The 26,522-nt window shown below is 41.4% G+C and overlaps 1 protein-coding gene across 1 annotated transcript in view; it reads right to left on the bottom strand.

Annotated features, from left to right (window-relative positions):
• The window catches only part of celsr1a (cadherin EGF LAG seven-pass G-type receptor 1a), a 94,495-nt gene that overhangs the window by 32,837 nt on the left and 35,136 nt on the right, over positions 1–26,522 (bottom strand). Inside the window, 5 exon segments of the mRNA XM_078281448.1 lie at positions 14,609–14,697; positions 17,704–17,819; positions 19,676–19,898; positions 23,128–23,416; positions 23,516–23,871. Of these exon segments, the coding sequence (XP_078137574.1) occupies positions 14,609–14,697; positions 17,704–17,819; positions 19,676–19,898; positions 23,128–23,416; positions 23,516–23,871 (1,073 nt within the window).

Genomic DNA, 26,522 nt, shown 5'->3' with positions numbered 1-26,522 from the left:
CGAGTCACGCAAAGAAAGAGAATGTGTGTGTGCATGTGTTTGTCTGCTTCATAAATAGGATTAGAGTAATGAGATACTGGTGGGGCAGACACTCTGCAAACAAAGGAAGAGGGAAAAAAAAAAAAATAGGAAAGAAAGAGCAACAGACAAAAATAAGGGAAGTGGACTGACCAGATATAAGAGCCTAAAAGAGAGAAACAAAGAGAAACTGGCAGATGGGTAAAAAATGAGCAACGAGGGGTGCAGCGTCCTCTATTTTGGCTCAGGTGGGCTCCGGTCCGGGCATATTTTCCAACCCACAGGGAGTTTATCACTGCCACTCCTTTCAACATGCCCTGTTTCCACTGATTCCACCAAACACAGGTTCACACTTTCCATAAAGACAAACAGGAAAGCCAACTGAACCGCAATACACTCCTGACGCCACTGCTGTTTTCTTTCTTTTTTTTACTTTTAATCTCTCTTTTATTTTTCACTTACTCACAGGCAGAATCATTTCTCTCTCTCTCACACACACACACACACACACACACACACACACACACACACAGCAAGATATATGATCCCTTTCCTGTGGAAGTGTGACAGATAGTGCTTCCCGCAGAAGCCATATGTGCTCGATGGATGAACACTATCATGTCTACTATTAGCTGGAACGTGGATTTTGTCACACACATCTTCATACTAATGAGATGCATCATTGTTAAATAAAAATTAGCAAAAGTAAAACTACGTAATTATTTTATGGGGCTGTAGCTAACTAGTCATCAATCAATCTGATTCACCGATATATTGTTAGAGAAATGCTTATGACAATTTTCCCTAGTCCAGGGTTAACTCGTCAAATGCCTTGTTTTGTCCAGGCAACGGTCCCAAAGATATTCAATTTACTATAATATACAGTAAGAAGAAGCAGCAAATCCTCACTTTTGAGGAGCTGCAGAGAATGTTTGGTTAAATGATCAATTATCAAAATATGAGCTGATTTATTTTCTGTTGATCCATAGACTGTTTTGCATGCATCTGTCTGTGTCAGTAGCCTACATTATAATCATCTTGTATGTGGGCCATGTACTGTATAGCAATCACGATAGTAGGAAACCACACCCCTGTTGCTGGCAACCGGCCAACCGCCCCTCTGCGATGTATCCACAGGTGTCTACTTGTGTTAACCCTTCCACCCTTACCTACTAACATCGCCATAGTGATTAACGAAATCCGTTGTTGCAGCCGGCGTACGTAAACTCCTTCTTGTCTCCAACAGTTGGCTAAAGCAGCATGAATCAAACCTAGTTGAAAATTGTCGTTAGGTAACTTGGATTCTACCTCCTGAAGTGACAGGACGGCAGCCTGTGGTGAAACACTGCACTTCAGGACATTTGCGTCAAAGCCGCACACAGGTGACGGAGAATGCCATGGCAGTGTAAGACAATTAATTCAGACTTGTGGCCAATTGGATTTACAAATAATGAATTACTCTGCTGTGAAATACTGTATGCATCCACTGTGGGCAGCCTATAATTCAAGGGACTTGCTCTAGGCGTGAGAAAAAACACAAACAGAAAAAGACCTGGTTTTGTTCGGAAAGCAGCAAAGCCTGCAGCCAGAAGCTGTAAAGAAAGTTGGAACCATGCAGCCAGCAGCAGGAGAACAAAGAAGACCCGAACACAAATAACCAAAGTGCTCAAAGATGCTCAACAGTGGTGAAGGGGAAAAAGAGTCTGATTTTGTAAGCCCAAATTCCCAGCAGAAAAACACGTTGAAAAAACCCATAGTCAATGCTATGCCAGTATGTTATATTGTGATTACAGCCGCTCCTAAGACGCAACAAATTCCTTTTAAAAATCTGATCAAGGGGGGGAAAAAAACTCATTAGCGTTTATATCCTCCGCCTTACAATTTTACGGTTTGTCTTTTGTCAATTTGATACACGGAAATGTTGTTTATGCTTCATAAATCTTGCGTGTTGCCAAATTTGATGAAATGAACTGGCCTCCCGTAAAAACTACTTTCAAGGAGCCAGTGAGCAGTATATTAAAGTAGAAATTTCTAATCTTACAAATGTGGGTCAAACAATGACTCAAATGACTTGTCAAACCAGTGGGGAAATGAAAACGAGAGGGAAAGTGTGATAACTGTATGAAAGGTTTTCAAGGGCAACAAACGCTAATTTGTCTGACTGAGAACCCCCCCCCCCCGACTCAGTGACTCTTCTAACAGAGGAATCTGTAGTGACGCAGATTACAATCTATCGTCTCTTTTGAGTTCAGTCGAGTGACTTAGGAATGAGATAAAGACAGGAAGCAAAACACAGGGGGGTGAAAGAGATACCCAGATATCGTACATAATGGACCCGCAACCCAAAAGTCTCAAGGGGTGCAGCTGTTACATGTACTGATAACTCATAGACTGACATGTATCTACGCACTGTGTAAGTGCTACATGTATGTGTGTAATGTGTATGCAATATGTAGGGAATAAAGGAGCATTAATGCAGCTGTTGGTACATAACTGCCCCAGGCTCATGATATACTTCCAACATTTACACACTGCTTTTCCTGCATGGGTGAATGGCACCAAGGCATACTGTCAATCACACCATGCAAGTCACGCTTTTGGATACAATAAAGCAATGGTATCGTATATAAGTGTGATGGAAATTCCGATCAAAACCATATTTCTGAAGCGTGATAATGTAACCAGACAAAACTACTAAACATTTACTGAGGCTCTCTTAAAGGGCCACTCCACAGACTTTACACTTGAAGATCAGTTTACTCTTTTTTTTATATCGATTTCCTGTGAGCCCAAACTATATAGAGATGCACTACTAAATCACGGGAGTACCCTTTTTATAGAGCTCTAACAAAGTTCTTACTCAAACCCATTTCCGCATTATCCGCAATTCAAAAAGCCCTTGTAAGATGAACACAGGAACAGTGGGTGATGTTATGCCAAAAAATGTACCCAAGGTAAAACGGAAGTAAAGCTGTACACGATTATTGGAATGTGATTGGAATCTCAAAATTATAAATGCACATAATTCCACACAAATGCTTTTCTTTCTGCTTGATTCATACCAAATGTTTAACCTTAATCTTGATCTTTGCTTTAAAACTTTATGAATGCCCTCATAAAAGACTTTGCGCTGGATGCCATGTCCTAAATTTAACATTGGCGCTCAGTTAGCTGATTGTGTCCGTTAGCTGTGTAACCGCGGCCGGTACAACTGTATATGGTTTCAGGCTTCTTTCTGACCCCTGGTTTTAAAGTGCGCTTGGTCCTCACTTTAAGGGGCCCCATGAGAGACTCATTTACCCTCTGCCCGACTCTGGGCTGTTGAAGATTCCCTCTCTCTAAAGTGTCGTCTCCAGGGGCAATAGGCTTGCTGCTGCCATGGTAATGCACTTGATCCCCACAGCTAGCCACAATAACCAGAAGGGCAGAGGACACGAGTGGACAGAGGGTCACACACACACACAAACTTCAACATACGCCATAACACGCCAAATACTGCCACATCCAATCAAAACGCGCACTTTCTCCTCACAACAACCCCTCTACACATGTTCACAGGACATAGATCTACACAAGCACACACACCCTCTCCCTCCCACCAACACACACAGACACCTCTATTACCATCGGGTTGCCTGTCAAAGCTGACATGACAACTCAACCAGCCCCGCGGCCGGGATAAAGAGCCTCGCTGCACAGATTAAGTTACATGGTTCGACAGCTTAGTCAGAAAACACCTTAAACACTGTCAAAACGAGCAACTAATGACAGGAAGTGTGTGTGTGTGTGTGTGTGTGTGTGTGTGTGTGTGTGTGTGTGTGTGTGTGTGTGGCAGGATGTGGCTAGCAGAGCTGGAGACGGCCACACGGTTCATTTTGATAATAAAGGAACAAGGGCACACAGTCTTTTATTTTATTTGGGCTTGCCTTAGGAAATGCCATTGTTTCTCGGACTCTTGGTTGACAATTACACTTGATATTTGAAAATGTGTTTTATTATCCTAAAGTATCCATAAACTGAAGCCAAAATAAAGATGGGCATTGAACCAACATCAGTATCTCTCTTACTGTGTGTGTGTGTGTGTGTGTGTGTGTGTGTGTGTGTGTGTGTGTGTGTGTGTGTGTGTGTGTGTGTGTGTGTGTGTGTAGTTGATTTTTGGCCCTGTCATGCACAGGCTAGTGTATCAGACCTTCCCTCTGGCAGCAACAGACTCTGTCATGTCCACATTACCTCACCTGTCCTCTGGCTATGTAAACCTAGAAGTGTGAATTATTCAAAACACACACGCACGCACGCACGCTTGCTTTTTGTCCAATAAAAGGGATTTTGTTTTTTTGTAGTGACAGGTTCAGATTGTTACTAAAAGTGTCTGACAACATTATCGATCCCAGGACGTGACTTTTTGTCCGAAGACGGCGGTGTGGAGAGTGAAACGCGAGACGAGAAAAAGGCGTTCAGGTAGTCTGTTGTTACGGAGTAGGCTACAGAAGTTATAGGCTCCTGTTATCTAAAAGATTTTTTTTTTTTTTATTTAAATGATTTCGACAATGCATTGGGAAATGGGGCCCATGTTGAAAAAAAAAAAACAGTAGTTACCCTTTAAAGCATATTTTACAGACAAGTTTTGTCCCTTAGACTTATTTTGCATGATTAATCTTTTTTTCCTCTTTTTAGATCAGATACTGATGATTTGAGGGGACATCTGATTTGTTGTAGTTTTGCAAAGATGATGGGAAAACAAATTGCCAAAGTTAAAAAGATCCGCCTACTAGCAATTCTAAAGCTCACTTATTATATATATATATATATATATATATATAGTTTGTAAGGTCAATACATGCGTGTAAAAACAACAAATTGCAGTTTTACTTCCAGTTCTTATGCTATGCTAAGCGTCTCCTGGTTTTATCTTCATATTAAGCAGACCGACAAAGAGTGGTAATTGTCCTCAAATCCAACTAATCTGGCACACGAATAAGCGGTTTATTTTACCAAAATGTCAATATAGCAAGCAATAGGCAGTGTTAAAAAGTTAATATGAATTACGGATCTGACAGTCAAAGAACCAAATTCTCTTCTGTTGGAGTAAAATATTCAATACAACATGAATCTTAATCTGACCATCTACACATTATCTAAACAGCCTTGTAGAGAGCACGACATAAAGCAATTAAAGGATCACTAGGAGGGATATCTAATGTTTGGCAGTAAAAGCAGTGGCACAATAAAACTGAACTTGATAGGGATCATATAAGCGATAAGAGATTTACTGGAAAGAGATAAGATGAGGAGACAGAGAGACGCAAGAAGAGGAGGAGGAGGAGGAAGACGCATTAGTGCCCGGGAGTATAGAGTGGCTATAAACTATACGGATGTGTTCTCTATCCCAACTTTTTTTTTTATTTCTACACTTCTTCAACATTTTTATCTCTCATTTTCTCTTCGCCCCCAAATTCCACTGTCTGTCTCTCTCTCTCTCTCTCTCTCTCAACGTTAATAAGAGGTTTAGGTCATGCTAGGTGAGGTGTGTGAAATTTCCTCCTTTCAGTGACACACACACACACTCCCTCACATCACAGGAGAGCAAGGAAGGAATGTAAAAATGAGAGAAGGTGAAGAGAAATAGATAGACATAAGAAAAAGAGATGTCATAGGGATAGTCATGTATGCAGTGACAGATTTATTTCCATTCGTCAATGACACAATATTGTACACGTCTGCTGTTCCTACTGACTGGTAAGTTTCTCATCCTGACAAACACACACACCACACATAATAGTCAACATTTGCAAAGTTCAGCATCTGCGTTGAGACCCACCGTCTTTACATATGGCTTCAATCACCTCTTCTCGCTTCAGATGCCAAGCTATTCTTTACCTGTATCTGAAGGCTAACTAGCTAAACTGGTAGCTTGCTAGGTGTAGCTAAACTAAAGTATGTTAGCAAGGATAGAGAGGCCACAACACTGTTTGGAAACTGTAAAAAAAAACAACTAGCGCCCGGCAATTTGAGGACACGGTTGCTACGGTAGTTAGCCTTGAGCTACACCGTAGGTAGATAATAGCTTGGCTTCTTAGAAGAAGTAACTGAAAGAAAAAAACTGCGTTAGCCATACATTAAGGCAGAGGGTCCCGGCGCAGGGCTGCTGTTATGAAATAAGTGCTTAATTAATAAGTAAATATTAATAATAATACCCTTAATTATAAGATTTTACTCACCAATGTCCAATATCTTTCACTTTGAAAGATACTTTGAGTATTGCTAGGCCCCCTAAATATTCTTATCGTTGCATTTTTCATATTATAAATTGACTTGCTTTATTCAATTATAAAACTCAATTAAGTGTAAGCATAAAACAAATATTTTTTTAATCCAAATTGTACAGAGTGGCTTCATTGCTTGGCCATAAATACTAAATAATCAATTCATTTAGCGGTTTATATTTACTTCATCCGACTAAATCATTTTAACCCTGCCTCACATGTCGTCACTTGCAAACACACACACACACACTTGCGCACGCACACACTTGCGCACGCACGCACACCCACACCAATAAATTGTACAACAGCCAAAGGTGCAGAAGCCTGAAACTGGGTGCAGCCATTTGCTTTATTCAACTTAATATATTGCTACTATTTAGTTAATTCTCCAATTATTACCAACCACTACAGACATGCAGGGATCTTAGTTGAACACAACAGAAGATTAAGGATAAGATCTAAAATGTAAATCCCTTAAAGTAAATGTCTGTCTAAACAGAAGTGTGTGAGCCCAGAGACACTTGCTGTCCATGCTCGTTATAAGAGCCATATTTGTCGATTTCAGAGCGTTGTTAATCCTCCCTGACAGAATTGGTCCTTCAGCCTGCCACGCTGCTGCCAAGCAAAACACAACCACTGCTCAATGTGTGTCTACCTACCGGTCTGCCTGCCAAGGCTCAGACATGTTTATTTCACCTGAACAAACCTCAATGGGGGACGTCAATTAGAACTGACAGAAGAGCAAGAAGGCTGTTACTGTGTCAATTCTCCTTATACACCACTGTTCTATTTTTTGCTATTAGATACTCCCGTAGATGGATAAACGGAGAAAGGCAGGAAGTCCACAACGCTGATATATAAACACACTAACTAATGTCCCAAAACTGTCCCAACCTGCTTCACGAAGACAGACCTCTGACTGCTCTAGAGAAACATTAGACATTTAATTTAGGAGAACAATGTGACAGCAACAACATCCAACACCAGCCTGAAGCAGAAATTATTGTTTTGTACATTCTCGAAGGCACCCTGTGGAATTTTGTTTTTACCAGTAGTAGCGCTATGGAGCAGTGTTTTGACGAATGGGTCCCTGTTTTGTTTTTTTGACGTCGCCATCAAGAAGTCGAAAAACGGGAGACAGAAGAAAGCCAAGTCACATTAGAACTACTAAGCAAGTCCACATACCTTCTGAGGCCAAACTAAAACCAGAAAGCCACACCACAATCTACTACAGCCTCTTCTACTGTATAGTCCAGACAAAACCATAGCCAGACTAAATTAGAGCTAACACCCTAGTGTTAGAGGCCATGCTACGTCTGGATATCTGAAGTAAACATGTACAGTGGAGTTAGTCCAGTAGACTGTACTAGAAGCAGAGCAGGGACTACATTAGACCCAGGGGGGGGGGGGGGGGGGGAAGCACCAGGGGGGACTAGGCTAGAGGTCAGAGGTTACCTCCTTCTGATTGAGCTCCAGCCAGGCAGTATAGAGCGGGAGCCGCAGAGCCCCACTGGAGTCCATCAGACTCCCCCCGTCCTGGGAGAGAGACACCGTGAGAGAGAGACACCTCATTAGACCTGCAGCCCACAACCAAGCCACGTCACTATATGTGTGTTGGATGATTGTATATTATATATTTGTTGTCATGTATATATGCATGTTTGGAGGTTTTTGCAGTTAAGTTCGTGTCTCCAGCACGGCAGCAGAATTATTAAGACAGATAGTTTTGTGCGCATGTACTGTATGTGTGTGCACAGTGGCATGCGTGCTGGAGTGTGTCTCTGGTTGGATAAGCTACCAGCCAATATGCCAACAATAACGACATCAAAAGCTATCCCTAATTCCTTCCTGCCCACTTCAAAAACACCTCTCCCACCACCTCACACAATAGGCCACAACTCATGCACTGCCGCCTTCGGACAAAGATGTCTCTGGCAGATTTGTATCACACTGTGAACTTCTATGCTATGCTGCGAAGAGCAGGTGAAATTTACAGCAGGAAAAACACAGGGAACAAGCATGTGAAAGCCCCAAACCAGCTTCCACATGTCAACATAGGTAGTTACACCACACTGACACAAAAGCATGTTTACTGTACATGTTGCAGCTATACATTACTATGTGTTAGAATAATTATAATGACTGATTAAAAGCACTAAATCACATGTCCCTTCTACTTTGTTTAAATAGTCACAGATAACGTATGATAGTTCCTGGGATGTAAGTGCAACGTGTGTGTTTATGTGTGATGATAACCCTAACTGTTTGAGGTCTGGGCAAACCTGCGTCAAGAAGACAAAGAATAACATGAGCCCTTCCTTTAAAAAACACACCCTGTCGGGAAATGTGGAGTCTGAGGCTTCACCTCAAAAAAATAACTACTTAACCTTTCTAAAAAGCACTTAGCAGAGAAAATGCACAAACATGTACCCATGTCTGTGCAGAAATACACAATGTTGAAGTCCCTCATCATAGCACACACATCCCAATGCACAGCTGATGAGATGTGTGTGTGTGTGTGTGTGTGTGTGTCACCAAGACACAGTCAGGCACCTGATAAGGCATGCGTCTGTCCCTCTAAGCCTTTACAGCCACCCAGGACAGTCACATGTGGTCTCGACAATGAGCAATAAACCTACATAAAATCATAAAATCAAAACAATGAGCTGAAAAATGCTACAACGCTCCGTCGAGCAGAAACCGGTTATATCTTCCGTGGGTTTGTCACTAAGACTGATCCTTTTCACATACACTTAGTCATGTTGTTAATATAAAAAAAAATGGAATACTGTACAGCAGCTTTGAAAATACGATGTCTCTCTATGTTTAAATAGCTCTTGCAGTCAAAAAGTGTCCTGAGTGAGAGCCAGGGAGGAACGGCAGAACCAGAAAGAGTTAACTTTTGGTACTTGCTGTTGATAAGAGCCAGCTAAGCCTGTCTGAGAATGCTGTCTACACACCCTAGCTGTATATATCATAGCCTGGCATATTAGCCAGTGTAACACTATTAGCCTGTCAAATATCAGGTCTGCAGCGTAAAGCAACATTATAAAAAAGTACTGCAAACACACAGGCATGGCATGTCTGCAGTCATGCTATGCTTCACAGGGTTTGGATCACATGGAACTTAATTATAGTTTATTCAAAGCTGTGGTTTACAGTTAATTGGTGCTTCACTCATAAGCGGTTTTTCATACTTCATTCTTGTTTGAAGATAGCTGGTGAAACATGAATGCAAATATGATTGATATTCCTGCAAGTTCCTTCTCGTTTATCGTTTTCATGTTTCCCATGTGAAATCATACCAACCAATAATAAAAAGCAAACTGTGCCTGGAACAGCTTCATATTCGATATATTCGAATGGATCATATGGAACACAGCTACAAAGTCATATTATCTGCCACCACTCTGACCAAAATGAAAAGGGTTTGCATCATGGATTAGTAGGCTACTTACGGTCATCATAAAATCACCACTGACTAAAAGAGTTTGACACTGACACTATATAATCACTGTGTGTAAATCTGGATTACAATGTAGGCTAAATGCTGTAAATGAATTATTAAAAGTTCCATTTAAAGTTTGACAAAACAAGTGTAACTCAAGTTCCCTTAAGCTTAACCTCACACTCTTTATCAATACAGGGAGTGTATTGTTTGTTTCAAAGTTACTTAAAAAGCTAGTATGTGGACTTTGAGTTAAGATTTTTTCTAAGGTCAAGAATAAACGTTCATGGTCATTTAGAATGTTTCCTTCAAGGCAAAGCCTTTATTGCATAATTTTCATTTTCTGAATTGGAACTATCATGATGAGATTATGGCTGTGGTTAAGGAAAAGTTCAATGGCAATAAAATAAATCAAGCATTCCTTGTCTATTCTACATCTATTTTATCCTGATGTAATCCATGCAGGTGGCCTGGCAGATAGAATCATGATACAACTGACATCCTGCCTAGGGTCCAGCTAAATAACATCATTTCCTGCAAGAACAGACTTCATTTCCCGTAGTTAGCACAAATCAAAACCCAAGACAAAGCCTCCTGCTGCTCCAAGAATACCCATCTACGCGCTTTATGTTTGTTTGTGTGTGTGTGTGTGTGTGTGTGTGTGTGTGTGTGTGTGTGTGTGTGTGTTTCCTGTTTAGATTTGCCTTGCTGACACTCAACTGTCCTTGAGACTCTGCATCATTTCAAAAATGTCTTTATACTTCTACTTCCATTGTGTAATATTTCTAATAGCAGTACGGCCACGCACACACGCACGCACACACGCACTCCCAGCAGCTCTCTATTTGTCTACCCCCCACAGATGCAAACACACGCATAGACAGCTTTTCCAACCGACCCAGATCACTGCAACAATGGCAAGTCCATGTCTGTTGTCATGCCAACCTTCCCCTGACCTTTGACATCTGTTTTTTAGCAGAGGCACCCTGGTTCTTCTGAAGACAGCAGCAGCGGCTTTAAAAGGGGGCACCCATACAACCCTGCACAACTTCAACCGCCTCTTCATCTGACCCAATAAATCCCCGTCTGTGTGTGCGTGTGTGTATTGTGTGAGCGGGCCGTTGGGATCGTTAAAAACAACTGGGGCCTCATGTGGGACGAACAACCCAGGATTCGGTTGCACCAGTAGTTTCAAACAAGTGATTCAGGTTGCAAAAAAATGTCTTAGGTAGTAAAAGCCTAAGTAATGTCTAAATTGGTTGGCTTGTGAACATTGGTAGCGCTGTTCAATCGAAAAGAACTGTAAAACGATAGTCAAGCATCACAAGCTGTATAATAACTGCAGGAAACAGAAAGTTTTAAAGTCAATTTCAGATTATGCTAACGTAACTATTTGGTAATTTACGCTAACGTCGCAGGCATAATGTCTTGTAATTTACATTGTGTCATTTTTGTGCAATGCAGAGTAAAATCTTACTAGTGTACATGAAGTGTCAGGTCAGATGTGTCGACCATATTCCATATCCCCTTGTTTACTCTTCGGCCTAAACTGGTCGCAACGTTAGATTGTCAGTTAGCTATGCAGCATTTACACCTGGCAAATATTTACTGAGTATATCTAGTAACAACAACAACAACAACGACCCTTTATGTAAGAACTAGTTTGTGTAGTGCAACTGGTTTTAATTTACAGATACATAAATCTATTTTAATTATATTAAAAGTAGGCCAAGTTTAATTGGGCTAACGTTAGTGAAATAATGTTTTAAAGATTATATTTTTGGGCATTTTTTAGGCCTTTATTTCTATAGGGCAGCTTAGACTTGAAAAGGGAGAGAGAGAGAGAGAGAGAGAGAGAATGACATGCAGCAAAGGGCCGCAGGTCGGAGTCAAACCTGCGTCGAGGAGTAAACCTCTGTATATGGGCGCCTGCTCTACCAGGTGAGCTAACCAGGCGCCCATAGTGAAATAAGGTGTTGTTATTTGAGGTATATTGTGTTATTTTTCTGAAATACAATTTAAAATCGTACTACTTTTCATCGTTTTTAAACTGAATTTTCTTCAAGTGATCAACCTTCAATTTAATTGGGTCTTAACTTCTATTAGCACGCTAATATTAGCTTCACCAGTAAGCACAGTTAGCTGCGCAACAGTTACACCTGGCAGTTACTGGGTGTAAATATTATATTAAGTATCTAATCTCTACGTAAGAACCTGTTTTAAACACATAGTATAACTAGGCTACGTTTGAATTTAACTGGAGCAACTGGCTTCTGTTCTCCAAACAATATATCATCACCAGTAGCCATCTTGACTAAAAATCAAACCATATATGGTAGCTAAAGCCCCTGAAAGGCTCCCAGAAGATGTGGACGGATATGGAACATTATTTATGTGTGTTTGCAAGACATTAATCTGGATTTCAGTTTGAGAATTGGGCCCTGATCTTCTTTCTAGTCTATATCTGTGCTATGCAAGCAATGCTACCTACAAATGTGTGTGTGAGTGTTCTTGCATGCGCCACAGACATACAGTATGTGTGCCTTCTTTCACATCCATACATTCACATGTCAACACATCAGATCTATTGTGAGAACATAACATTACATACTGCTTTCTGCCATATACATTTCCACTAAACCCTCCAGCAACTGATGTGGGATTAAATTACCACCAGTCGATCCGACTTCTGATCATTCATCACATGAAGAAAAGCTGACCCTGTGTCGGCACTACAGTCGGCCTTGGGCTAATTTGATGGAATGTGTCACCTGCTTTACAAATCACTGGTCTGTATTAAGACTGACATTGGTGGAACGCACACATCCCCTGCTTTACACGCTAATAACACTCGGATACACTCATAATACTGGTGCAATACATGTGTGTGTACTACTTGCATGTGCATGTTGCAGAAGCAAAGAGGATCAGTAGAGCTAAATAAATCAGAAAAGTAAACTGCACAGAACTTGACAAAAAACAGGAAATCTGTTCGGACGTGGAAATGAATCTCTCGTTTCCATGGAGACATCCCTAAAAATACTAGACAAGCCATTAAACAAAACAAAGATGTCTTCAGTGCCAACAGACAAATGCATGTGCAAATAATACCTGTAGTTGGGAGCCTTGCAGCAATGTTAACAAAGCACTACACGGTCCAAGCTTTTGTCTCTAGCATCATAAAGGCAGTGCTGTTGAACACGCAGACATGCAGCCTTAAACAATAGATACAGATGTGACCCTGCAGCTAACATGGTATAGTGTGGTAGCCTGATTCATCACCTTTGATAAAAGGGTCCATGTCAAGGCTACCAAAGATGCTATGGGCTCTATAGCTGGTCACAAGAAAAAAAAGCGAACAACCTGTGAAATGTGAGATGGTGTGCATTGTATGCTAGCGTTAGGCCAAGGTGCTGCTGAAATACAATGCTGAAAGTCTTGGGTCACGCCACTGATGCTACAGCTTTCAGCGGAAGAAATAGCCGCAAAGAGATGGGGGAAGGGGGGTGAATTAAAAAAAGGACTGTAGCCGTTTAGCTAAGTTGGTAGAGCAGGTACACATATACGGAGGTTTATTCCTCGATGCAGAAGGTCCGGGGTTCGAATCCGACCTGTGATGGTTTTCCTGCGTGTCGTCCCCCTCTCGCTCCTCTTTCGTGTCTGAGCTGTCCTATCATTAAGGCGGAAATGCCCATAAAAAAAAAGAAGAAAAAAAAAGGAGGCTAGCATATGGTGTGTAATATGCCCACAAGGCTAGAAGTGATTGGCTTTACTTCTGGAAGACGGCAAATGAATCGCCGTTTCAACTTTAAATAGGTCAAATTAATCTTTAGCCAAGTGAGAATGAAGATAATCGTCATATTAGCAATGCCATTCTTTAACTCGCTCAGTTTTCATACATAACATTACCATTTCTATTAGACCACTGACTGGATTTATTATTGAATTTGAGAGAAAATGCCACATGCAGCTGACGAACCTGTGTTTTTAAGTTACGAAGAATTATACAGGTTAAAAACCGGACACAAACTATAGAGGTCTACATGCTCAGAAGGCCAGAGTTATCTTATTTCCTGTCTGGTTTAGTGTTATAAGAACAATGCCCACAGGCTTAGGAAGTTTGTAGGAAATTAACACCAGAAATTGACTGCAATGTAAACCCTTCTAATATAAAATTACAACTGAAGTGGATACATGAGCTAGGTGGTGAAAAGAAAATCACTGTCTCTTGTCTGAGATTGGACTTTATAAAGAAGCAAGAAGACCATCGTGGGAAGGTGTTGTAACACTAAGATGTCTTGCGGTAAAAGAAAGAAATTCTTTTGTCAGCGATTAAGATTCAATTGAGATTGTACCATTATGAAAAGAATCCATAGGTTACAGATGAAGACAATCTACCCTTGACTCAAAAACACACACAAGCTCAAAAATACAGTTGATGAACTTCTGACCCTTAAAGTCAAAGCCAGCCCCCTGCGCTCCTTTTAGAAGAGCTATACTATAATTCAGTGTTGAAGGCTAAGGCAGAGGGGAGAGCCCGTGTCCCAGTTAATGTCATTAGTCAAACCTGCACTGTTAACATAATCTCCCAAATCAGCAGCCAAGATTAGCTGCCTCGGTAGCCTCAAAGCAAGCCACATTTCATACACTTTACTCCCACGATACAACTCCTGAACCTATCAACTCTCAACACTGGCTGATTATGATCTCATTGGACTGTGCATTTTAAGGAAACAATGCAATATTCAACTTGATATTTCCATATTACACACTCTCCAAAGCAAGCTCTGAAGGGTCAGCATCTCATGCTTTATGTCCATCTCACGACAAAAGACTTATTTTCTGGAGCAGCGGTCGGTTGGGTGATTAAGCTCCTTACCTTGTTGTAGTAATGGAGCTGGACAGAGTGCCACTGGCCGTCGCTGACCCCGCCTGGGATGTAGGGAGACACTGTGGTCTTTGTCTCACCTGGATGACGGTGGAAGAAGAGAGGACAAAGGAAGAGAGTGGCGGGTGGGAGGTCGGACAAAAACAGTGACAGTGACGAGGGGTGTAGGGTCGGGGAGAGCAATTGAGTGAGGGAATATGGAGAAAAGATAGGACAGAAAATAAAAAAGGTGAAGAAGAGGACAAGGGAAAGGGAACGGAAAGAGAGAAAAACAGCAAAAGTGAATTATGGATATAATGTAATTTAAATGGTTAAGAACAGCTGCTGCTGAATGCTCACAGAAATTTCTTCTTCACTCAAATTCCACAGGTTATTGATAAATTACCTTTAAAGTGCCCATATTATGAAAACATCACTTTTTCTGGGATTTGGGGTGTTATTTTGTGTCTCTGGTGCTTCCACACACATACAAACTTGCTGTTTTGAGTGAGATACGGTTTCTGAATGTATCCTGCCTTCAGTCTCCGGGTGAGCTGGTCAAAATCGGCAGGGCCGTCTACGTCATCGGCCGAAACATTTGGTGTGTGCTAACCACTTTATGTAATACCACATCAGCTAGCTGTTTCTCCAACTTCGGTCAGTACAAGGCAGGATTAGCCGGGAGACTTCTTCTAAACGAGGGCACACTTCCAACTTTGCGTGGAATACCTGCAGACGAGGGACAAGTAAGTAGTTCTATAGTGTTGTAGCAGCCATTGAGAACGAGGTGGCTAACCGCTAGCAGCTCTAGCTTCTAGCTAGTAGTCCTTACCTAGGTACTGCGCATGTGCGACTCCCAACAAAGATGGGATAGAAGTGTGATGTATAACTCTGTAGCTAAAACAGAGAGCTCATCACTCAAGGGTGTTTTTTGAAAATTAAACCATGTAAACCTATTCTGATATAGCCTCTAAATACAATTATGAACCTGAAAATGAGCATAAAATGGGCGCTTTAAAGGCAAACTGTGGCCTTACTTGACATACACACACAAACACCGTGATCATAAATCAACTCGGAAAGCCAGTATTAGTCTCCATTATCAATCACTCTAGTGAGAAGATTGTACAGCACAATGGCACCAGATTTACTGAGGGTTTACTCTTTGTTTGTCAAGGGCAGGAGCAGCCTGGGCAGGAATCTACTGCTCTGGAAATCAGTAAACGGTATGGCAACACTGACAAGTAATGTGTGTGTCTTTGTGTGATTGTGAGGGTTAATAAGTGATGGCTCTGTTTTCTGGCTGTGAACTTGAGAAACAGAAAGAGGACGAAGTATGTGTAAGTGATTGTATGTCCTACTTCGCCCATGTGTTTACTACAGTATACCGCATAAAAACAGAAAAACATTGATTGAGAAAAAATGCAAACAAATCAAAGGCTTTCCTTCCATTTCCCTCGTTAACCATGAGTCACAGTTCTGAGTATTTAATTTGATGAGTCATGCATTCAACATTTAGTCATGTTTCAGATTTGAAGTGGGGCACAAGGACTTGGCTCAGCTCCCAAACAGGCTTCACCCAACATAATCATATTGAACTGGATCCCTCCCTGTATGGTACCATGGGAAAGTAGACCGACTCTGAAAACAACAGTCTCCAGCAAAAAAGAATGCGTTTGATCTGCAATCCAACTGTTACCAGTTTAAACAGTGGTGGAAAGTACTCACTTAAGTACAATTGTGTGAGTATTTCCATTTTCTGCTACTTTATACTACTACTACTACTTTATAACAATTCAGAAGCAAATACTTTACTTTTTACTCCGCTGCATTTATCGAATAATTTAGGTTACTAGTTACTTTGCAGATTGAAATTACTAATACAAAATATAATCAACAAATGTAATATGTGTTATTATAGCTTATGATAAGATAAGGGGTAAATGCCCAAACTAGCAGTGTATAAAGTAATGGAAATTACACCCTCCTTTATAATCTGCAACATTGAAGTGAAACATAAATAATTATAATTGAATATTATAATATACATTGTTCTGAAGTAAGCCAGCTTGCATAATGAGTACTTTTTGAGGCTAGCACTTTTGTAATTTTACTGTACTTTTACGTAAAATTTTGAATGCATGACTTTCACCTGTAATAGAGTATTTCTACACGGTTGTATTACCTCTTTTACTTAAGTAAAATATCTGAGTATTTGCACATTTGTACGTATGCATGCACGTTTTAAAAACTTGCATTGTTTGCGAGAAAAGAGTGTGGGCTTTAGTGTGTGTGTGTGTGTGTGTGTGTGTGTGTGTGTGTGTGTGTGTGTGTGTGTGTGTGTGTGTGTGTGTGTGTATTTTAAGTAGCTGTTCTTTGGCCACTAAGTATGTGTGCCATCATTAATCAGTCTGGCAGCTCCCACTCTAAGGAAGCATCTGCTTTCAAAACAGTAAAACACACCCATCTCTCTTCCCTACACATACAAAAACACACATACACACACAAATGAACACGTTCAAATTCTGGTATAAAAGGATACATTCATGCACTAACATACACATACACAAAAACACACACCCTCAAAAGAAAACACATGTTGATAAGAGTTATTTAGCTGGCTCTTTTAAAAGTCACTTAATATTAAGTGCACTTACACCTGTGTTAATCTACTTACAATGTAACTGATATTACCAACAATTACTTTAACCCTTATATTGTGTTAGGGTCAATTTTGACCCATTTTCAAGTTGTGTAAAAATTACCATTTACTTTTTTTTTTTATTGGAACAAGGCTTCATGATATCCTCAGACATGGCTATTCTAACACAACAAAAGTTGGTTTGAAAATGTTAGTAAATTGTAAATGTCTCTAAAAAAAAAAAAAAGTAACATATGTGGTGTTACGGGTCAAATATGACCCGGCAGAGAATGTTGACCATCGTGGGCTGCTTTGTATATGAAAAATCACGGGTCAAATTTGACCCGCTAACACAAAAAATGTTGTGCAGTTTTCTAACACATTACAAGGGTTAAGTGGTTAAACACATACATACACACACACACACACACACACACACACACACACACACAATATGTGGGCTAACCTCCAGAGAAGGTGAGCTGAATCTGCTCGTCAATTATCTCCAGAGCGATGAAGTCGTGTTTTTCATTGAATCTGCCGTTGTACAGAAGCAGAGCATTTCTCTCTCTGGTAGCAAACCTGCAGAGACAGATGGGATTTTAGATTCTTTTTCAACCCCAAAATGGAAATACAGTATTTGAAAGCTACAAAATAGCATTGCTTTTGCTGTATAAATGATTCATTTATTCAATCTAAACGTACAAAATGAGAAATAAAAACGATGGATATTCAGATTTGTCACACACAAAAGGTTGAGTGGACTCCAACTGTGTTTCTCTGCTCTAGCTCATGTTTCCTGTCACATTTCTAAGCACCAATGCAACTCAAACAGACCGGGACTGAACGGTTGAAGGCCTTGCAGATAGCTTTATGATGAAAGGGCCAAGGAGCTCTTGAGGAAAAGACACTTGGAAAGGAAAGGCAGGATGTGTAAAGCCAGTGGGCCGCAGAGAGGAAACAGTTCCCCTGCCTTAGATGATGCATGAGTGTGTCCACGTGTGAGAGAGGGAGAAAGACCTGGTAAATACCTACTCCTATGAGTGTGCTCTACGAGGGTGCAAACTTTGCATGTGTGGCTGTTTGTGTGTGTATGTTCGTAGTTTAAGGTGAGGGCAGAGGAGTCAGCCGGCAGATGCCAGGGAGTCCGGCAGGGCAGGAAGTAGGCAAAACACTGATAAGGGGAACTCATCACAAAGCCTTTCCTGTTTTCACCGCATCGCAAACCTTTCTCACCATCACCGTGTCGACAAACTCGCATTATCAAACTCATCTTACCTTATACTGTTAACGAAACGTGATAAAAAATTTCTCTACATAACATTTACTGTGTCACAAACTTGCTGAGCCAGGGTTATTTTCCTTCAGCAGTTTCACAAGCACACCTCATAACACTAACACTGTACATTCAGATGGAGTGTGTGTGTCTTCTTTTTTTTTACTCCTATTTGTGTGTGCAAGTGCATATTGAGAGGGACACAATGGAAAAGTGTGTACATGTCTCGACACACCCCAGTTGACACACTTTAGCTCACCGAACTTAACTGTGTTCATTTGTTCAGCTCCTCACACTCCAACTCACTGTTTACTACACACACTGCTACAAGTATCATATACTGCTGTTGCTGTGCTGTGAAAAGGTGTGTGGTGCAGCAAAGAAAACAAATATAATCCAGAAAGCCCCGATTTTAGAAATCCAACAATCTTCAGAATACTCTTCAAAAAATAATATATTACTTGAATGTTGTGGCTATTCCAACTTTTAAGAGTGATACTCTGGATTTAAAGAGTTTAAGTATAACGTTAATGCCTCCTTTGTTAGTCTTAAGGCCAACAATGCTAACCTAGGTTTCAATCGTTAGCATGATACCTATTACCTGATACCTACCAGTCTTTTAGCATTATATCATGTATGTAGCCATCAAATGCACATTCAAGAGCCCTGTATACAAGATTCTCGTTTTTAACACAAGCTAAAATCGTAAGATCGTTTAAAAGTTAGCTGGAGACAGCTAAAGATAGCTTTATTTATTTAGCTAGCGTTAGAGTAAACAAAAGAAATCTGCCAGCAACAGACTGTGACTGTAGCTAACGCTAGCTAAATGACTATGCTAACTTTATCCGTCTCTAGCTAACTTGAGAAGAAACTTGAGGTAAAAGTGATAACAATCAAGGACCAGAAAAAAATCCTAACAATTTCAAGTTAAATCTGCCACAGTTAATAAATATTTGCTGTGCGAGAACTAAATGCTTGACAGATAAATCAACAGTAAGGGGGATGAGGTTTAGCAAATGGTCAGTTACCTTTCATCCATTTCATCCTTTTCAGCCATACATAGCTAGTTATTTGGAAGGATTGGATGACACTTTGTGTTAATTGGTAAATTAAAAGAAAACAAAAAGTTAGAAGGAACAGCGGAAGGAAAGCAAGTACTCACGTGAAGGAGACGGTGAAGTGGAACCTTTGCCGCAGGCCTCTAAAGGTGATGAAGGACTGTCCGGGGAAGCTGCGGGTGGTCATCTCACAGTACGGCTTCTCGAACTCCCCTGGTGAACACTGGCACATGAAACCACCTGCAAGCCGGTTGACACACTTGCCGCCGTTTTTACACACGCCGGGTACACACCGGCCTGATGATGCATTCAGCTCACAGTGCTCACCTATGAGAAGAAAGGGGAATTCAGTTTAACATAAGTTCTAAGCTGTGTTGCATCTGTTATATATATATTTTTTTTAACTAGGGTTGACACCTTCACTGCTGCCCTGGTTTGAACAGGTAAATAGCGTTGTATGTATACTTAAGACAACACTGTGTTGTCTGTAGATATGAGTTGTGTATTGCCTTTGCAGTGCAATGTGAATGATAAATGACCTGTCATGACATCATCTCATCATTTTATTAACATCATTTTATCTTCTTTGTGAAGCGTGGTGTCCACCGTTGACTGAAATACAGATGCATCATCTGTTTGGAATCCAGTTGTTTTAACAAGATGCCTTTGATAAGTCGAGCACACTTATACAACAGAGTTAACGTTGTGTTGTTAAGGCCTCTTTTAACATCTCCATCTTAACATTAGCAACAACAAAGACCTGTTTATAGGCCTTTTTCCAGTAAGCGCAGTTCTGAGCCACAACGTCATTTGGCCATATTTGGAGAGAAGAGAGAGGATGGGAGATAAAGAGGAGTGATGGAGCATGGAAAGGGAGTGACAAGACTTAGTCGAAGACAGGGATCAGACATTCCTCCATGAAGTCAAATCCATGGCTGAACTCATGCTGATACTTTAGCCAGTTAAATCCCTCTTAGCGTCACTCTAGCATGGGTTTTATGAAGTTACAGAAAACATTCACTCTTTAATGAATATTCCTAAAAATTCTTTCAGATTGCATGTTGGAATTTTTCCCTCAACCACTTCTTCAACTACTTTAAATAGCCATGTTCAGTAACTAAGGTACCATAGGCATTAACTATATAGGTCTGTGTGATCAATCTTCAGTGCATTAATATGCATGCATGCCGCCCAGCTTTGAACACATTGCATACCCTAATGTCAGTGGAGACATTTTGTCTCCGTTTTAGAAGGGATTTCTCCCAACATGACTGTTGAAAGACTGTACAAAACAGTTTGGCTAGGAATAAGCCCTTTTTTCCTGAGGGGCCGATACTATAACTTGACTTTGAAGGTACCCTGTGGTTTTTTTCACCAAAAGTAAGGTTTATTTTGTATCATGCATGAGAAGGAGGACGCAGACAGGTCCATCCAATGGCTGTCCAGTGGCATCAGTTGAGGCGCATAACGCCTGCAGCCATAAGCCTGTTCTCTATTGATTAACCTGGACCACACTGAACCCATCTTTATGTGGTTTTGCCTGGCTTCCTATTGGGAGTTGGTCTTGATATGGTCAAATCCTCCAGGAAACAACAACAAGCTAATAAGGAGGCTAGGGTGGAGGAATGGCTCTACGAGGTTGTGTGTTATAGCTGTTATTGGCACTGGGAGTTGCCATAAGTCTGTCCTTCACTAAATAACTCGAAGGCTGCATGTTGATATCACATTTATAATATTACATGATCTAATTCAGTTGATTGCTGTAGTGGGTCTTACCATGGGAAATTCCTCCTAAATGACCATGTGGCCCTAGTTCAGTTTCCTGGCTCTGCTCATATAAATTCCTCCACTAATACACCAGCAGTACTCTTTCTGACTGGAAATATTATTTGTAATGGGTGCTTCTGTGTCCCATGCAGTGCTGTGTGTCACTTTCTTTCCAGACAAGATCTCTCCACCCAGGACACACACAAACCCCCAACACCGCAGCCTGGAACCAGCTAATGGCCCTTCTCTCCTCAGCATAATCCTTTATTCCGAGGGGGAATTATAAGGATCTGTTTCCCCGTATTGTAGGAAACCCAAGGAGGACAGATCGGGCCCCCTTGTCATCAGCCCCATAATGGCCCCTGATGGGCCCTAACTATCTTGAGTTGAACTGTGACCTTCAAAGAGGGGATGTAGGTAAGAAAAATGTGATGGGTGAGTGGAGAAGATGGAGATGGGGAGCGAGAGGAGAAGGCGAGAGAGGGCCAGTGAGTGACAAAGGCAGGTATGATCAGGTAATTACATCAGATAAGATAGAGGAAGAGAAGGTAGAGTGTTGGGAGGGACAGAAGAGAGAAAGGATGACGGCTGTTAGAGGTCTCTATTAGAGAGAGACAGAGAAGCAGAGACAGTCTGTCAGCTATCAGATGTACAGGGGGGAAGTATGGGAGCATTATCAGTGACATTGGGGAAATATTTCGGAAAGTGATTTCAATGGGAATGATGAAAGCTGCCGAGGCTCATCTACCATGTGAATTCTGTGCAGAGTAGAGTTCAGGGTTATTTATCCTTTCTTCTCTAAATCAGTTTTTGATCAGTTTGAATATTTTCATACTCGCATTGTTTACATCCATGCTTGCTGGCTAGTGGGCTGCTTCTTCCTTTCTGATTTGATTCTTGACACTGTGTCTCCATTTTTGTATCTTGACTGATACCAAAAACCTGTTTCTCTATGTATTTTTTTTTATCTCAAAACAATGATAGAGGGACACTTTGAAACAATAGGCATGGGTAATACTTTGAAGTAGCACAGAAACAATGCGGATTATAGGGGGACAAATTTAACATTTCCATGTAGAAAGGAAGATCTACCCTTTTGTACTGTAATGACTTCACACAGTGCTTACATGTCCCAATATTAAGACAATTCTAAATTTTAAAACAAACATGTTATTAAAGGTAATGTGGTTTAAGTGATATCTGAGATCTGGTTTGACCAGCGTAGTCAGCATTCCGTACACCTCTATACAGCAATAAATCTACTGTGTGTGTGTGTGTGTGTGTGTGTGTGTGTGTGTGTGTGTGTGTGCAGGTGGCTATACCTACTGAACTACAAAGCATATTTTCCCTTCCTACACTGGGGTCGACCTCAAGCTACAACAATAGGTGTTGAGAGCTTTTACAACCTGCCAGTGCAGTTTGGCAAAGAAAGAATATGAGCCCTCGCACATTGACAGAAGTTTTCTTCTCTGGTGGCTTTAATACACACAGGCAATATTATCACATATGTGTGATTTGTATTAAGCACCATATAGTTTAGTTAAGATCTTTCTTTTCCCCTAATAATCAAAAAACTTTTAAAATAATGCAATCATTTCTTTTACTTTGATAGTATTCCCACATCTCTCCAATGACATGCAAGCTACACAAAATGCCAGTAGGCTATCTGTGTCAAAAGGTTCTAAAAGTTGACACAAACATCATATGTAGATTTGATGGAAGATTATCTGGAAAGTGTAGGTCTTTTGTAACAAATTAACAACATCTTTTTTCCATGTAGACAACTTACCCGTGAAGTCTTCCAGGCACTCGCAGGTGTACCCTCCCTCTCTGCTGCGGCATCTCCCGTTGTTCATGCAGGGTCCCGAGTAGCAGAGGTCGATCTCGGTCTCGCAGTAGTCGCCGGTGAAACCCAGCGGACAGCGGCAGCGCAGCCCGTTGATGGGGTGGATGGGCCGAAACAGAACCGTGTCGGAGGCGATGAAGGGTGGGGAGCTGTCAAACTTCAGCACCGACACACACTTCATGTAGTTCTCACAGGGCTCCCGCAGGCAGATGTTGTCGTCAAATGGCAACACCTGGAGAGAAAAAAAGAAATCTCTTTAAAAAGTGCTAGTTCAGTTTATGAAGAGAATTGAATTTTTATTTTGATGTGTCTGTATACATATGTGTGTTACCTCCTGAGAGGAGATCAGCCTGAGCAGAGTCCTGTTGAGGTAGATCTGCTCCTGCAGGTCCTCAGAAGGGAAGAACGTCCCTTTCCCCGGGACGCCTCCGGGCTGCAGCGCCGAAAAGGTTACGTTGAGGATGGAGCCCTGCACGTCGGTGTCGTTTTGGATGTTGAACACGAACACTGCCTCCCGTTTGGTGGAGAGCACAGCCGCCACGCCCTCCAGGAAGAGGCTGAGCAGGGGAGAGAGGAAGCGCTCCTGGGACATGTTCTCAAGACGCACCGTGATGCTGTTGGTCAACATGTCATCCGTGATGACGGTGACACGCAGCGTGCAGAGGGCCACGACCCGATGGATACCATCTGAAAGAGAGAGCAGATATTTTAACGTTTGCACACTCGCAAAATGGCAGCTCTCAGTGGCAATAAAGGTTAACATAGCAACAAATTGATAGAAAACAGATTAAATAAGTTTAATATCAAGAACTCCTATACATTGGCAGCAGTTAACTAGTCTGATACAAAAGGTTTCAGCGAGGTGAGTGCTTTCTGTGATACAGTGCATATCAACAAGCCAAAGGTCGCAAACTGTACTGTAGTGAAGTGAAGTAGTTGCGAAATGTCTTTTAGAATCAAAGTTTATTTCAAAATAAAAGCAAAAAGCTACTAATTGTAGACCTGCATTACCGCTACTAGTACAGGAGAAATTATTTACTTCCTGTAATTGCCTGTGTATAATTCTCTGACCTATTTCCTGACAAATATCATGTTACACTGAGACATGTAGAGATGTCACTGCCCCTTAATTTACTGCCGAACTGCTCCCTCTTTGTGTCTCTGGACAACTGTCTCTGTCTCATCCACTCATGTTCATGTCAACTCATATCTATCATTAGCTTGTTTATTCTTCAGTGGGCAGTTTCTCAAGTGTCTCACAGTGGTCTAAATAATGTTTCTGAAAGACATATCTATATTGCATTTGCTTACATTAAAATAAAATAAAAATAAAAATACAACGGCAGATTTACCACTCAAATATTTTGTGGTAATTGTTTTCAACAATAAGGTCTTTAGTTTTGTTGCTGGGAGATTTCAGTAGCTGTAGCATTAGCTCCATGAGTTGGTTAAAAACTCTGGCACTGGATGACTTTTTAATGTTTCCAGCTGACTTGGAGGAAATTGAGCAAACCTGCAAAAGTTTCTTAAATATAAATATACATGATATTGAGCTAATTCAGTGCTGCGTAATGATAAAAAAAATACGAATTGAGGCTAAAGCTGCCCCAAGCAGAACGTTAGCATCCCCATGCAGAAGCAAAAATATACTTTTTCTTGCAGAAATAAAACATCTCAGGAGAAGCAGGAAAGAACTGCTAAATGGTGCTTGAACCTTAATCTATGCTGTAAATATTTGCTATGTACAACTTCAACCCTGTACTGGTTGGACCCAATCCTATCTCTTCTGCCCTCTCTACGCTGCAGCTTAACAGCTTGACTTGTGTACTACTTTGTAACACTTTTGCCGCTAGATTGAATTAAGTAGCTGCCAGTCGGAGTAGATTTGGTCTGATTCAAGCCCCAGCCGGGAGTAATTGGATCAGTATAGGATTTCTGCCCCTGGGGAGGGTTACGTCTGGTCTCATACCTACTTCTGGCACAACTGTAAGCTCTGGTGCCTATGGAAGGAAACAGAAGGCTATAGGCTGGGTGAAATACAGCTGACAACAGGTGGTGAGGCCAGATGAAATTCGCAGGGGGGATAATACTGTTGAAACGGGACAGGGGGATGGGTCGGATTGCACAGCTTTGCTGTGCCATACCGAGCACATGAGTGTGTCAAATGTGTTTTCAAGTGTGTGTGGGTTTAGGGGTGAAAGAGTTATGTTGAGGTTCGGCCACAGGTGCCCTGTCACTCTAAGACGTATAGATGAGGTCATTTCTCAGGACCCTGAACTCTCCTTACACAGGCGCACAGTCGATCAGAGCAGAGTGTGGACAGGCCGGCTCATCAGGCTAGTCTCAAGCTAACTGCTAACAAGACTGGAGGTCAACTCCAACTGCACTAGAACGAATAACTCACAATGGGAAGTAACATGAGGGTCAAGTAGTTCAGTGCAGCCAATTTACTACAGGTCCATGTCTGTAGTGGACATAAATCAGGGTGCATGGGTGGCAACAGAGTCACAAAAAGCACACATACAAATGCAGACATATTAACGAGTCACTCTGCAGGACAGTGACATTAGGCAGCAGCTGTGGTGTATTGGGCTGCTGGTGCTGCAATGGAGGTGCTCATTCAACACGGTGCTGAGGATCTGTTGTGCTAGTGTGTGTTTTTTTCTCTGCAGCGCTCTGCATCTGTCTCTCCCTGTAGGTCGGGGAAAACACTGTTATCCCACTTGCCGCCAGAGATCCATCACCTGACAGTTTACACGCACTCGAATACACACATCCTGCATGGACTCCTATAATGTGGCAAAGAAAATGCATGCTGACACGATTCTGTGGATGCAATCAGAATTTGGGGGGGGGGTGAATACTACTTTTACAGCTCATCGCTGTTCTTTTGTTGAGTCTCTGGGTTTTTCTTAAATAAAGACACACACACACTTCACGCCAAGTCAAAAAATTACACCAGGTGTACAAAGTCAAATCAAATGAGTCTGTAACCAAGTAGGTACTGACGTAATCTGTTACCACACACACTCACCCTTTCATTCACGTTTATTTAATCTTGTTTCCTACACAAACAATAAACTACACACTGACAGCAATGCTCAGCGTAAGGCTTTTACACGATGACTGACACAGGACTTCATCACCTATTCTACACATAAGCCAAGCTATTTCGTGACTAAGTAAACTATAGCAGATTAGCACTGCGATACAGTCAGTGCTCCAAGAATTATTAGCTTCCCAGAGTGGGAAGGACTTTGTACTGTAGGGACAGCCTTATTGGCAGAGAATGGTGGAGGGGGGGAAGCAAGGAGAGCAATGACATCACAGAGCGTTGC

Source organism: Sander vitreus, chromosome 23 (assembly GCF_031162955.1).
Source record: "Sander vitreus isolate 19-12246 chromosome 23, sanVit1, whole genome shotgun sequence".
Lineage (NCBI taxonomy): Eukaryota > Metazoa > Chordata > Actinopteri > Perciformes > Percidae > Sander > Sander vitreus.
This window is presented reverse-complemented; position numbering and strand designations above follow the sequence as displayed.